The 15,263-nt window shown below is 38.1% G+C and overlaps 1 protein-coding gene across 4 annotated transcripts in view; it reads left to right on the forward strand.

Moving 5' to 3' along the window:
- The window catches only part of camkk1a (calcium/calmodulin-dependent protein kinase kinase 1, alpha a), a 57,112-nt gene extending 41,863 nt beyond the window's left edge, over positions 1-15,249 (forward strand). For all 4 annotated transcript variants that reach the window (XM_026327926.2, XM_026327925.2, XM_026327927.1 and 1 more), the window contains 8 exons: positions 1,597-1,685; positions 3,626-3,825; positions 4,845-4,898; positions 5,210-5,283; positions 6,731-6,818; positions 7,467-7,595; positions 8,716-8,819; positions 11,027-15,249. In XM_026327926.2, coding sequence (XP_026183711.1) covers positions 1,597-1,685; positions 3,626-3,825; positions 4,845-4,898; positions 5,210-5,283; positions 6,731-6,818; positions 7,467-7,595; positions 8,716-8,819; positions 11,027-11,099 — 811 coding nt within the window. In that variant the 3' untranslated portion in view covers positions 11,100-15,249. The remainder of the gene's footprint in view (positions 1-1,596; positions 1,686-3,625; positions 3,826-4,844; positions 4,899-5,209; positions 5,284-6,730; positions 6,819-7,466; positions 7,596-8,715; positions 8,820-11,026) is intronic.
- Positions 15,250-15,263: the final 14 nt, after the last annotated feature.

Below are 15,263 nucleotides of genomic sequence, written 5' to 3' on the forward strand. Positions count from 1 at the left end.
CATGTATGTCAGGTTGATTGGTGACTCTAAATTGCCCATAGGAGTGAGTGTGAGTGTGTGAGGTTGTTTGTCTCTATGTGGCCCTGTGATGGACTGGGGACCTGTCCAGGGTGGACCCCTGCCTTTCACCCAAAGAGAGCTGGGATAGGCTCCAGCAGATCCCTGGGACCCTGGTTAAGGAATAAGCGGGTATAGATGATGGATGGATGGATGGAAGGTCCCTTTTGGCACTATCAGGTTGTGATGGCAATTTTGCTTTTTAAAAATGACGTGCTCTCTCTAAACCGTTAGTGTGAGGGATGGATCTCAGTTTGAATTTATCAGCAGACAAAGCTAGCCACTGGCCAATGACCTAAGACCCTTTGGGCCACAATAAGCTCAAGGTTGACTCCAGATCAGTTTGGTAGTTTGACACATAGGAAACCTCAGGCAAGGTGGTATTAGTCCATTAAAGGAGAATTGTAACGCATCTAGCAAATGTTTCTATGTTATTATTTTTTTTAATAACTGATTGATTGTTAATTGTGAAAAATGTCAGAGAACAGTGAAAGTATTCATGATTATCCCCTGAAGCCCACTTAGACATCTTCAAATGTTTTGTCTGACCAAAGATATTAAGTTTACTAAAACTGAATCCTTCGCAGAAAAGAGAAGCTGGTGCCAGAGATTTTTACTTACAATTTTTTCTTTAGATATTTTGTTGAGATTGGTCTAAAACATGTCTTCATGTGGAGAAGTGCTGTCTGGCAGCAGCGCAGACACTTTTCCATCTAAAGGTTTTGAACAAGCCTCCCCCCCATAAACTAGTCTCAGAAGGCCTAAGTGAGGGGTGGGCGCTCACAGCTGTCAATCAATACCAAGCTCCCATTTCCTACATTAGCTGACACAGTGAACAGAGCAAGATGTAGATGAATGGCTGGGTGGAGGAAGAAGGAGGGCTGGGAAAAGTATAGTGGTTCGATTGAAGTGTCATACTAGTATTGGCTTGATTCCTACAACACACAGATTGTAGTGTTGATCACTTATCAGTATTGGCCATATTGAGCCGATTCAGGTTGTTGAGCACATGCTGTTCAAATAACATCTTAGATTTTTGGCTCTCTGCTTCAAATGATACTGTTTCCCTGTGTTTATATGCAATGTATGGGTGAAGAGTATATGCTTGGCCTTAGCTGGAAGAATAGGAGACATTTAATTTCTGTTTCAGCAGAATTAAACCAAGGGACTGATCTACAGTGTCAGAGAACATTATTATTGATGTTGATTCATAATGAAAGAGAGAATGACACAGTGGCTATAACAGTCTTTCTAGAAATCAAATGGTTATGTTTTTCATTCACAGTATGTCCAGCAAGAAATCGTACTCAGTCAAATGGACACTGAGCTAATCTTTGCTAAATAAAAGGCAAAGATGGTCTTTAGTGATTTGGAATTTCAGTAATGTTTGATCATGATGTTTAATGTGTGTTTAGATGTGTATCATCACAAATTTCATTGCTATTAATTACATGTGAAACACATAATCTGTGGATTTGTCTGCCTTGCTGTCTGTGTATGTGTTTCTGCTGCTGCCTGATTGTCTGCATGGATTCATAGTCCAGTGATGGAAGTGCCCACTGACAATCCTTTGTCTGAAGAGCAGGCGAGGTTATACTTCAGAGACGTCATCCTTGGGATTGAGTACTGTAAGTATCACATGCAAGGAGGAGGCATTATAAAGAGGTGTTTGGGTGGCGAATTTTGGACTGCTGTGTCATTTCAAGTATGCACTCTCGCTACTTAAATCAAAATCATATAATAGTGTTTTCCTTTTTTATCTTACGTGTTCTTGACCAACCCTTCCAGACCCTTGGGGACTGACTGAGGCTGTGTACTGGCCACCTCATCAATACTGAGCCTGTTTTTTTTTTCTCAAGCTGCGTCCTCATTTTGCTGCACTAGTTCCATTTCACTGGGCCATTACCCCAGTGATGTGATGAGGTCCATCCATAAAAATAAGGCTAATTCACTCTGTACTTTTAGTGTTTTTATATTATTTTCTGACTGTTTATGCCTCACTGCATAGGTCACAGTTGATTTACTGCTCAAGGCTACTTCAGCTTTTAAATACACAGTTTTAAAGACAAATAGTCTGCTGATCACAGACGACGGGGCCTACAGAGTTTCATTAATTTTAAAAAACTAATTTATGAATTAACAGGAAATAAATTATCTAATGGATTTAATATAAATTAACCAATAATTGGTGAAATAATTGAAGGAAGTCAACTCATTATTGTGAAAAGCAATTTCAACATTCTTTTTTGTATTAACATTAACATTAGGTATTCTGATTTAAAAATGTGAATTTTACATACTATTTTTCCTGTGGTTATGGTTTAGGAGTCTCACTAACAAGACAGTTGTGTAACTGTCTGTCATACATGATTGGCTGAACACCTTTATAAAAAATGACCTTATGAAATAAAAACAATCTTTTATAGTCCAGACTATGAAAACAGATACATTCGTGTTTTAGAATAAAAATTGCATTTTAATTTCTTTCTCATCTTTCCACAAATTCACATTGTTTCATTCATATATTTTGCACTACTGAAAAATCACTTGTGGTTTTAATGTAAGTATTATTAGAGCTTACATTGTTTAATTGTCCAAACCTTGAATAAGTGAGGTGCCTCATATAATAAGACCTCCTCTGACAGGAAGGCACCACTTATCCAATCAGTGGAGTGTCCAGGGCTTAGCTCCAGACAGCTGTTAAGGTTTAGAGATGTACTTAACTTTCAGCAATAGCCACATCACTGTTGCTCTGCAGCAATCAGACCGAGGTCAAAGCAATCATTTCTTAACTGACATAATCATGATTTGTCTCATACTTGTTAATTTGAAAAATAAGATATTTTTCTGTATCTATTATTTGCATAGTTATTTATTAGAATGGAAGTAAAATGTACTCAGCTTACCTCTACTGTAAGAACACGAGCACATTAAATACGTATGCATTGTTACATATGATTATATCCCATATGATATAAATGGATATAAATGGCTACACACTAAAATGTGAACGCTACCTGGGAAAAGGATTGTGGTTGGTCAGCTGCAGTAGTGCAGAACACATTTACTGCAGTATTTCTTTTTCATGCTTCATTTTACTGTGCTGTATTTGACATCTGACACTTATAAACTAGGATTTAAAAATAGAAAGCATATGATAAGCGTATATAATGAAAGCACCATAAATGAGAACAGCTCACAACTGTTTTGTTTTGTGACATTTTCCAAAACAAAAGACATACCTAAACGTCAAACTTTAGTATTTATTTATTTTTTTTCCTTGCAGAAGTTTCGGTCCAAATTTATTTTTTGCAAAATATCTTTTCTCGCCATGGTCATAATGAACTCATGTCCCTCCTTAATGAGTTTGGTGTCTAGCAACATTTTAGTCCATGACAATGTAATAAAGAGCCCAGTTTCCATATTATTATCCTACATTAAACTCTGCACGTTTAGCCCATCTTCTGGTGAAGGTCCAAGAATAACAAATGACCAGGATGTTGTTTAACTGGTTTTATAGTAGAAGCTGTAGAGATCTGACCGTTCTCTTTCTCTTTCTGATTGACAGTGCACTACCAAAAGATTGTCCACCGGGACATAAAGCCTTCGAACTTGTTACTGGGGGATGATGGTCATGTGAAAATAGCAGACTTTGGGGTCAGCAACCAGTTTGAGGGCAACGATGCTTTGCTGTCCAGTACAGCCGGCACTCCTGCCTTTATGGCACCAGAGACCCTGTCAGATAAGCGCAAGAGCTTCAGTGGAAAAGTAAGTTACCTCTACATTCATGCAGTAATGTGAAGTGCTGAAGTGCTCACTATGAGTCTGATATTGGGTGTGTGTAAGTTTCGACTGATGTGATTATAGCAGGTGGTTGCAGAAGAACAAATAAACCAAGATGAGCTTTCAGGCCTTTAGCAGCCTGCTTACTCCAAAGGTCAAATCTTCATTGCCACTGTTGACTCCTGCTACTTGTGAACAGCACATGTTTCATGTTGTTACAGCACTTTCCACTTCCACAGTGGGACAATGTTTGTCTTGGATAACACATTGCCACCGCTGTACTTAGTTGCATTATATTCATATTAACCACAAAGCACTATGTGTTATTACAACTGAAATAACTGTTAGACTTTCTCAAAGAATGGCCTTGTCGATAAAAGAGTGGCCAGAATAAAATACTTGATTGCAGACAAACACTGTCAGGATGTAAGAGCCATTTAAGTGCCTCAGCCTGCTGTTTCCCTCTGCTTTCAATGAATATATGCAATCTTAGTCACTTTTTCTCTGATTGGTCTTGCTTTCCTTCTGATTTGGGTTAGTCCAAACCATGTTCTGGAGGGCTTTGTGTCCATTATGCAGCAACATTAGTGATTTTGGTGTAAGTCAGAAATGCAATATTTAACATCTGACACTCATATGCCACTTTAAACCCATGGCTGTCTGTCCCAGTAGTGCGTCAAGCCATTAGAACATGTTAAATACAGAGAGAGAGTGAGAGAGAGTGAGAGTGAGAGAAAGAGACGGGTGCTGAGAGGAAGACAAATAGCCTGATGGATAGTTGTAGTGCCTCTGCTATATCACACACATCCATCTCCAAGATATCTGATGGTACACATCCCAAATAAGCTTAAAATGTCTCATACATCACATTGAGCCATTGTTATTGATTTAGGTTGTTGTGTTTGTGAAAGTAGGTGTTTGTATTGTTTCACTGTGTTTCTAAGTGTATGTTTTCAGGCTGTTCACTATTATGTTGAATGTCACTAAATGCTACTTTCCTACAGGCACTGGATGTGTGGGCAATGGGAGTTACTCTCTACTGTTTTGTTTTTGGGAAGGTAAGTCTGCACATAATCTGTCTCTTATCAGAATCCACTAAAGGTACCAGTAATAACAGATATAAGGCACACAAGACGACAATGGCTGTTTACAGCACACAGAGGCACTTCAGTAGGAACACCTTCTAGTTCCATTTTTTTATATTTCATACTACACCATCTAGTGGCATCATTCATTTTAATGAATAGTAGAAGCTGTTGCTACAAATATGTATTGGTTGTCTTTAGGAATACATATTTTCCCCTGGCACAGTAGTAATTCAGTGTATCTTACTTGTGTTTTTAACTCTCTTACCCTGCTCCACCTGCAGTGCCCATTTATTGATGAGTACATATTGGCTTTGCACAACAAGATAAGGTCCAAGCCTGTGGAATTCCCAGAAACGTGAGTCCGTCTCCTATATCGTTCCCTTTCCTCCACTTTATTAAAATAGACAGCAGTGTTGTTTCAGGTACCTCAATTTCACAGCCACAGTTCACAACCACAGTTCTAATCTCGGCTGTTCGCTATTTTGTCGTCTACATCCTAGTCATAAAAACATCTTACTTTGTTTTCCAGATACAAATTGCACAAAAACATGATATGGTTCCTCATGGCAATCAGTACATTAAATGTCCCTGTCATCTGGTCAAAACAAGCACTTAGTAAAAATGCCAGACAGCCTCTGTACATCATGGAGCTGCTGTGCTTCATGATGATGGGCGAACAATGTTTAAAAGGCAAAGCATGAATAAGGAATAAAACAGGCAGGAAGTGACTGGCTGTGGTGATAGACTGAGGGAGTACACTGATGAAGTGTTCACTCAGCGAATATGAACTGGTTATAAGTGGCAGTTAGAGTAGCCAATCAGTCAGTACAAGATGTCATATTGTAGATGATAAGTGTCTTACTCCAGCTGGCTCAAGAGGCTCCATGGCTGTGCAGAGAACTTGTTCAAAGAAAACCAGATATTAGCAGCTTGTCAGCTCTCACAGAGCCATTACACTGTAGGTGTAGTTCATTTAATGTTGCTACTTCCATTAGAACCAGTGGCTGAGCTCACATAACTCACTTTACTAAGATACTAATGAGCTCTTCTCTCCTACATGAATTTGTTCCCAATTTTAATGCTCTTTTTTAAGGTTAGTGTTGCATAAACTCAGGAACACCTTCAACAGCACTGCCATTTATTTCTACCATTTCTCCATTTCACCATAGCGATTATTTAACAAAAAAATTTATCTATCTATAACTATTCATCTATTAGCAAGGTATTTCAACTGTTTATCCATTTACTTCTATCAATGGTTCATCTATCATCTCTTTTAACCATTATTTATGTTTTAGCTAATTGTTTCTAGTTGTTTGTCAATGAGGTTCCATGAAGTTATCTGGCTCACTATTTCAACAACTTCATTATTTTTAGCTATTTATCTGTTTAGCCAACCATTTAACCATCTGTCAATTATTTAGCTAGGTTTTCACAATGTAGTCATCTATCCATCATCTACTGGTTATCCTGGTGCATCAAAGGTTACCCATCATGCACTGTGTCCAGCTTTGCCTAAATACACTGAAACCTGCAGGAAAAAAGCTTTTTTGTATACGTTCACGTTATTTCTGTTAGGCTAATCAAATTACGTGCATGTGTTTTTTTCAATCCTATTGATTAAAAAAAGTTGATTGAAGGATATATTATACTGTAAAATATTGGTTGAAGTATAAATATATAGGTATATACACACAAGTGTATATAGAGTATATCTGTAGTGTAGTGGGGTTGCAGGTGATGTTGATGTTCATCTCAGAACTGTGTTGTATGATTATTACTGTACCTTGTGTTTGATGCAGACCAAAAATCAGTGAGGAGCTGTGCTCTCTGATCTTGAGGATGCTGGATAAGGACCCAGACACCAGGATCACCATGCCTGACATCAAGGTGCCTTGAATAAAGGAATTGGGGATATTGGATATTATCAAGAATAGTGAACTTCCTGAATTATGGTATAATTTCTCAAGAGGTAGATGTAATATTAATGATGCTAACATGTATACACCAGGAACCTCTGCAGAAATCCCATGAAAAAACAAATATATTTATAATGTAGTAGTGATCACTATGATTACTCCCATTAACTACTAACATGATCCCATATTTCCATATTCCCTTTTCTTGGGGTTCATAAGGTCCAATAAGAAAAATACGGATTGTTTTCTGTTAAAATCAGTGTGATTACTAATGAAGCAAGTGACAAAAATTAACTCAGGCTGCTTTAGTCACTGTGATCAAATGTTTGTCTTTGCTGCATAATGAAATTAATTAAAACAGAGGGATTCCTCATTGCCAGAAAATGCTTCATCTAAACAAGTACACTATGATTTTTGTTAGAAAAGTGTCAAAATCATAATTAACAACTTCAGGCACAGCTTGAAATCATTTAGACAGGAAGCAATAAAAAGCAGAACTTTGAGAGCCAACCCTCTTACAGAGATGTTAGGTGGTTACACACTACATTGGTGACTGTGAATTATAGACTTATTAAGGACTGGTTGGAGTGGTCTGAGTGGTGAAACTGTTTTTGTTCAGATGGACCCATGGGTGACCCAGGGAGGCACTGACCCCTTGCCCCTGGAGGAGGAGCACTGCTCTGTGGTCGAGGTGACAGAGGAAGATATCCAGAACTCAGTCAAGTTTGTTCCCAGCCTGTCTGCAGTGGTAAGAGTCACTCCATTTGTAAGTGTCCTCCATTGTCAAATTGGTATGTTGAGCAACAGAGTAGCTGCTGCTTAACCATAGTAATCCTCTGTTTGAGGACAAGGTTGGCTCTTATCATTGTTCAACACTGACAATAAAAATGCAACCTGGTGCCCCAGACTGAATAGGGTGTAGACCTGCACATTTAAAGCTTTTCTTTTGGTTGCCCATCATTTAAATCTTTACAGTAAGGTTAAACCTGTATTGTAGTTGGTGTTTTCACATAAACCATTACACTAAAATAAAAAGGAACAACTTCCCTGAATGCACGAAACGATGTGGCTCCATAAAATCCATCATGTTGCATTAACTTAGAGTCAAGCTCACATGTCCATGCCAATTAAGAGCACATTTGAAATCAATGCCATTTATCCTGTGACTAACAAAATTTGTGTATTTTCTTTAAATATATTTTAACAAGAAAACCTTAAAGATTATATCATACAGTTAGTTATACACCAAGGTGAGATTTAGTGCACTCAATCAAGGAAGTGTCCTTAACACATTACCACAAGGCCATGATAGCTTAGAAATGGCCGCCAGTGGCAGTATTCATGCTAAACATTTGAGACAACAGAGATTGAGACTGTAAGTGTCCAAACCATGAACAGGTAGTTTGAGTTAAAATCTCAGGAGCTTAATTTCAGTGTTAAGGACAGTAGTGTTAGCACATGTGATATCCCACCGTTTGCCTGCTGCACACGTTAAGATCTGTCTGTAAACACACATCAAACACAAAGCATTGACCATACAGCCCTGAGCACACAGAAAGGGTGTGTGTCGTCTGACCTTAAATTCACTATTTCCCTCACACAAATGTCTGTACAAAAGCATCCACCACTTTATTCAAATCCAGACCTCTGACCAGATCACTACTTGCCAATTTGGAATAGCTAATAATTCTACATATCAGACCTACTTCTTTTGTTGATCATAAGAACTTAGATATTTTGTTTTGCTTTATTCCCCAGTCTCACAGTGACATTGGTGGGAAATCCATCTGTTATCTGTGCAGAGTCAAAAGATGAAAACAAAAAAGGGAACTGTGGCACATCTTTGTAACCATCTATGTATTTTTCAGATCTTGGTAAAGGCCATGCTGAGGAAGCGCTCCTTCAGTAACCCCTTTGAGTGTCCAAGCAGGAGAGAGGAGAGGTCCATGTCTGCACCTGGCAGCCTCCTTCTGTAAGTGCACACAGTCTAGCATCCAGGCATGTCCATACCTCTCTTGTGCAATAAATAGTTGTATATCTTACCAATGAAGCTAAAAAACAAAAATAAAACCACACCTGCCCAAACCTGTTGGCATTGTTTCAGATGCTGACATCGATTGGTACTTCGCACCTGTATCGGCTTTCTGCTTGTATTGGTTTAACTAGCAATCATTCCTGTGGCAGCAGCTGCTGCTTTGTGTTGCCATAGCACCGTAATTCATTCTTTCATTGTATGCCGTCAAGCTTACAGTTTTTTTAAGTGTTTTCTGTGTGTTGCTTTCAGCTTTCAAGGGCAGAAGGATTTAGACTGACAGAATGATACAGATCCAGTGCCTGAGGATGGCACATGATACATGATTTGGAAGTATTACAGGGGAAGCGGACAACTGTCTTATTCTATCATGCAGTTTCAACATATACAGCCAAGGGCAGATTGGAGCATCTAGAGCCGTTCCCTGCTGTGCTGCAGGTGCCCTCAGGACAGTAATCTGTGCTTTGTGTCCAGCAGACAGAAGATGAACCACCGAGCAGACCATGATCTCATATTGTTAGGGGTTTTTTTAAATTTTTTTTTTTAGATGATTTCTTCTCTATCTAGGTCGAGGTTTTCCCTGTTATACTCTGAGCAGCCAGAGCTGAGAGCTGCTGTCTAATGTAAAGGTGTTTTCAGAGGATTTGTAGGGAGTATGGAGCAATGCTGCCCCCAACTGGAAAATTAAAAAAACAACATGTAGGGCTGGCAATAGCATAGCTACCATGAGGCCATGGACTGGAATATTTAATCGCAATAGATACTGTTTAAGGATTGGCTCTTCTTTTTTTTTTTTTTATATTTGTGCTTCATCTTGTCATGAAACATAAACTTAATTGGTAATGACTATAAGAAAAGATCTTAAACAATGCTTAGCACTTTGACCTCTGTTTGAACCCATGTGGTTTTGAAACATTATTGATTTTCCCTTGTGAGAGCAAAACCATCAGCGACTGTACTTTTTTTTTTATGTGAAGTGGAACTGGATTTATGGGTAATGTGGTTTTTGCCTAATACTCTTGTGAGATTGAGTCTACCCATCACCCTAACAATTACTCCAATAGATTTCAGCCTATTAAAAAAAATAACGAACTGATCAACACTGCAGATAATGAGTGCGTTTTCCCAACATTACCCATTAAAAAGGTGATTTAATATTACACTTTCAAAAAGCTTAGGGTCTTAAAGAGACTTAAAAAGATATTAAATGGAAGGATTATAATGAAAACACAGTTATTCAGACTTTAAATCTCTATTATGTATCAAGCCCCAGAAACATTTGATCCTGCAGTTCCCTTAATGCAGCTTGTAAAAATCTTTAGACTTTCCCTCCACATATACATTTTAACAAAACGTCTTAATATCTTCAGAGTCCAAGTGTGACAACACAGTGCATCATTAGGACACTGACAAAAGCTTCTTTGTGCAAAGTTGAGCAACATATAAACCAAACCTGAGTTAAAAGGTCAAAAAATGATTATGCAATCATCTAAAATATTGAAATTACCTTGTTATGATGTAGGGCAACTGGCAAATTCTTCACATTTTAGAAACAGTAACTTAGGAAGTTAAGCATTTATTGTTATTATCACTGTAGACTGTAATTTTAGCATTGGGTGGTATGTAAGGAAGGTCTACTCTGCCAGTGACCATGTTTATGACCCCCTGAGGAGACTGTTGCCCTCTCACCTGTGACTTTTTCATCTTTTCTCCCACTCTGCTGCAGGGACTCGTGGCCCTTTCGGCCCTCTTTAAAACTTCACCCCTCGCTCAGGTAACACTTTGTGCAATACAGTCCAGCTCGCTGTGTGTCTGCCATCCAACAGCTGCTGCACCCATCATCATCTTAGACCCCTTATCTCTTGCTTATCCCCATCACAAGACGTGATGCAGCAGCCCTTTCCCAGCTGTCATCTCAGAGAGTTATTCCATCTGCTGTCCTTTAATGCTGTGTTACATTGATAAAGCGTTCTGTGTCGTTAACATTCATCAAGTAGGAAAAAGAGCTTCTCTCATTGCACTCTTGCCTTTGGAGAGAGAAAACCTGAGCTTAATAGTGTGATCATGTAGATCTCTCACTATGGTTTTTCAGCTGGAAACTTTTTGATTTGCTTCTCTCTCTGTGCCTCTTTTATTTCTTCTTTCAGAAAAGGCAGCACAGGTGATGGTCCCAGAGAAGGCGAGCTGGAAGACCTGCATGAAGATGAACCCTCCTCTTGAGTTTCCCAATTTTGTTTTAAACACCATCCTATTTGTCGTTTTGCTTGAATTACTGTGCACTCGCCCCTTCATCCGCACTTTCCCTTCAAACCAGTGACACACTAGAGGCTTACCATTGTGAGAAAACTCTGAAGGTTTTAAATCTGATACACTGCTTGTGTTAATGTTGACACTCAGGCCTGCTTTATTCTTCCTTGTTTTCCTTCTCCACTGGCGTTTCTGGCCACTAAGTTCGATTTGCAGTGTTTTTTTTTTTGTCTCAAACTGCTCAACTGCTTACTGTTGTGACTGGCATCAGTGAACTGTTAAGAGGAACTCTGCATCATTTACAGACAAGCTAACATTACACTGTGAAAAAGAAACAAACTCTAAGTGTTTTTAAACCCATGTCCATAGTGAGTCATTTACAGCCAACCTGTCACAGTCATAACAAGCTTGGCAAAGAAAAGAAATCTCTCTTCAATACTCATCACAGATTCTAGCATGTAAAATGTTATTGACACTATATAGTCTCTAGTGAACTACAGGGCTTTTAATTTCTGATCAGTGATCAGTCATTTTAATAATGTACATAGATGTCTTGAAGTTTCGTCACTGTTATCGTAGAGCCTGCTGTATATGTGCACCATTAGTAGCTTTTATTTTGAAGCAAGGTTAAAAAGGTCTTTCCTGCACTGCCTTACAGAGTCCTGTTTGAGCTTCTCTAACAGGAAGGAAAGAAAATCATCCATGAAGGTCACTGAACAGAAAGGGCAGGGGCTTTGCTATGCTGGAATACATTTCCAAGACTTTTCCTGCTGTGTGATGTGTAATTATTTTTGTGTTCGAAGTCATTTCATGCTTCTTCTCCTGCTTTATGTGGTTGTGTGATGATTTCAGTTCTCACTTTCTCTTTCCTTTCATACCATAGTCTGTGATTTGATGTAAAATCATTGAGACAGAAATTTTGAAGTACGTGTTATTTGATGAGGAGTGTGAACAGAACACAGAGTGTGCAAAAGGGGTCATGAACTACTCTATAGTGTACTTCTTATTATCCACTGTTGGGTGCAGAGCTGATTTAAAGGCATAAAAGTTCTCATTGTCCAAATTAAATATCAAGGAGTGCTGCTGCAAAAGAAACTGAATCAACTCATATGAAACTACATTTGAATGATTAGATCAGAAAAGCAATGAGTTATGCATCTTTTTGTTGAGGGGAGGGTTTTTTGACTTCTTTGGGAGAGCTAGGAAGGGTCTTTTTTAATATTTTATACCCAGTATTCCTTTCACGGGCATTTCTCTGGTGTCCTCAGAGGACCACTTTTTTTCAGGGAGTTATTTGTCCCAACACACTAAATGTTGTCCTTACCAAAACTTTGTCCTTCACTTTATTCTACATCATAACAAGAATAACAATAAAACAATCCCAAATACCTGATATCAAGATTGCATTTATTATATTTCAAGTTTAACCTTTTGTTGTTTTGGGTTTTTACCTTCGTCTGAATATAAATTTACATATTTAGACATTGGTGGCTATTGTGAAAATGATAAATATAGAAATGTTTAAATTACATTACACCATCTTATATCCTTTATACTTTGTCTTTATCAATGGTCGTACAGACCCACTACTCTACTACTCACTACTCATGTTTTGAAGCAGTTCGGGGAACAGTGTCAAAGATAGTTTCTAAATAGAATATTATTCATAATAATTTGTTCTCCATTTAACATGGTTTGCTAACTTTAAAAAAGGCAGCTCTGTGGGTTGTTTCTGTTGCATTAAATCACTGAGAACATTTCTGCCTCCACAGCAGCTCTGCCTCGCAAAAATGTTTATATAACTCCATTTCAATTCTTTCCTTATCCTTTACCGCCCTGTGCATTGCCCCTGTGAAAGGCTGCATGTTTGGCAGGCTAAGCGCTCTGATCACTTGAAATGCAATTAGAAGGAGCATTTCAGTGTCATGATTAGGCCCAGGCTGCCAACAACACTTCCCCATACACTTCAGTTCCTTCCCCAGTGTGGCTGATAAGAAACCGAGAGGGTAAGGCTTAGCTCCGCTATTAATCAGTATCCTGCAGTGAGGGATGCTAACTGAAGCACAAAAGAGGGGGAGGGATTGGTTTAATTTAAATGGAAAAGTATTTCACATACTGTTATTGAGCCTCTGTCTTTGGGTATATGTCCAGAGGTAAGGACGTTATGCATAAAATCATTATAGAGTAAATTCAAATTTATTGTCATGGTTAATGGAGAATGTAAAACTATCTTGGGACAAGCACTGTTTGTATAGGATAAATGCATATCTTCATGTCTAAATGTCTGTAATGTCTGTATATGCAGTCTGAAATTAAGGGTAGTGGTCATTCATTTGATAATGCTTTTCCTTTTTTTTTGTTCCCGCTGAGAGTGATGTATGTGGAACGGGGTATTGAGGTTTGTTTGTAGGGTAACCTTCACTGAAGGGCTGATTGAACCAAAAGTCTGATATACTGTGCTTTTATTTGCTTAAAACAGTTTGATGCTCTTTCTTGTATGGATTAATCTGGGTTTTGCCAGCTTTACATTTGTGTGATTGTATAGACGTTTCGTCATTGTCAGTGGTGCAATATTATTGTCATCTTAATCATCTGTGCATTATTGGCTCATTTGCTGTCAAAGCTCTCAGGCCAGTCATCCTTTTATGTGTATTGTGTTTGTTTAAGGTTAAGCTCAAACAGTGCTTATATTTAAATATCTGCACTTTACATACTTATTAAATTATTGTGATTAAATACAACACTACTGGTACCTGCCAACCATGGAACAATGTACAGTTTGTGATCTGTGGTTCAGCTGTACAGGACCATATTTACTGTGTATCAGTATGTTCTCTCTCTCTCTCTCCTGTACTTTTGATGCATTGCTCTTTGATCTGCATGTCACAGCATCACTGCTTGGTTTTTGGCAATTTTTACAAATGAAACTCTGTTTCAATTTTCCATTAACTTATTCTCGTCTGTGTCAAAATGCTGTAACAGATGCAGTAATGAGATTTTGAATAGCTGTTCTGCACATCCATACGATGACAAGATCCATAGATCCAAGGGACTTCTGGGTTTTACTGCTGAAAGAGTTTATATGTCTTTAGATATTTTCTTTTTTCACACATCTTGGAAGTAGGGAAAGTTATTCCAAAGTCCCCTACTTGCCTTCCATTCCAGTCTTCTAAAGCACCCAGCCAATACTTAACATTTAATAGCTTTTAATATGAAATATTACCTCAAACATAATGAATTGTGTCAAAAAATTAGGCGATGGGTAATTGAAGACATGTTACATGTGCAGAATACACCACCACTATGAAGCCTTTTTGTTTTTGTGGTTTATAATTCATTCTTTAACTGAACCATACTTGCAAAAATGTTTTATTTCCCATATTTCTTTATCCGTCAGGTCTGTCAGTCTATATACGTCACAACCATTTCTGCATAGATTGATAGAGAATTCTTGCTATTTTAATAATTTAATTGTTTTGTTTTTTTTTTAAACTTTGATAATAATATATAATGTCTGATTCCCCATGATTTTCAAGGGAATACCAATCATAAGTATTGGACACATTGTGCAGTTGCATCCCCCTTTAAATGACTTCTGCACATACTGATCAGTAGATTGAGCCTGCTAAATTGGCTTAATTAATTAATTGTACAGCATTAGTGGTGATTGTGTTTTCTAGCTGAGGGCTGTTACAGCAGTGAAACACAGAAGAAAAGTCAGTGGGTGCAGTTGCTATAGTTGCTGCACAGGAAGTGAGTGATAGGACTGATTTCGCATGATATCAGGTCATAATTATATCCAAAGGTGGAGGACAGTGAGAGAGCGAGTCAGGGACTATTAAATTACTGCTGTATGCCCTATGAACCAGTCCTAATCTGTGTGTCGATTGTGCCTGCTGCTCTGTGTTTCTGGATGTGCGTCTCATGTTGTCTTGTGCATGTCCCTGAATGTACTCACTTGCCTACATACGGAAAGTTGCTCATTTAAAAAAAAGAAGCATGGTATACCTTACAGAATGAAGTTGTTACAATGTAAATATGTACCAATATATAAAGAAGCTATTTTTTGCATGCTTTTTGTACACCTAAACATATTGAGAGACAATAAAAAAGAAAATCTGAATCTTTTGAATATTT

This window comes from Mastacembelus armatus, chromosome 14 (genome assembly GCF_900324485.2).
Source record: "Mastacembelus armatus chromosome 14, fMasArm1.2, whole genome shotgun sequence".
NCBI classification, from domain to species: Eukaryota; Metazoa; Chordata; class Actinopteri; order Synbranchiformes; family Mastacembelidae; genus Mastacembelus; species Mastacembelus armatus.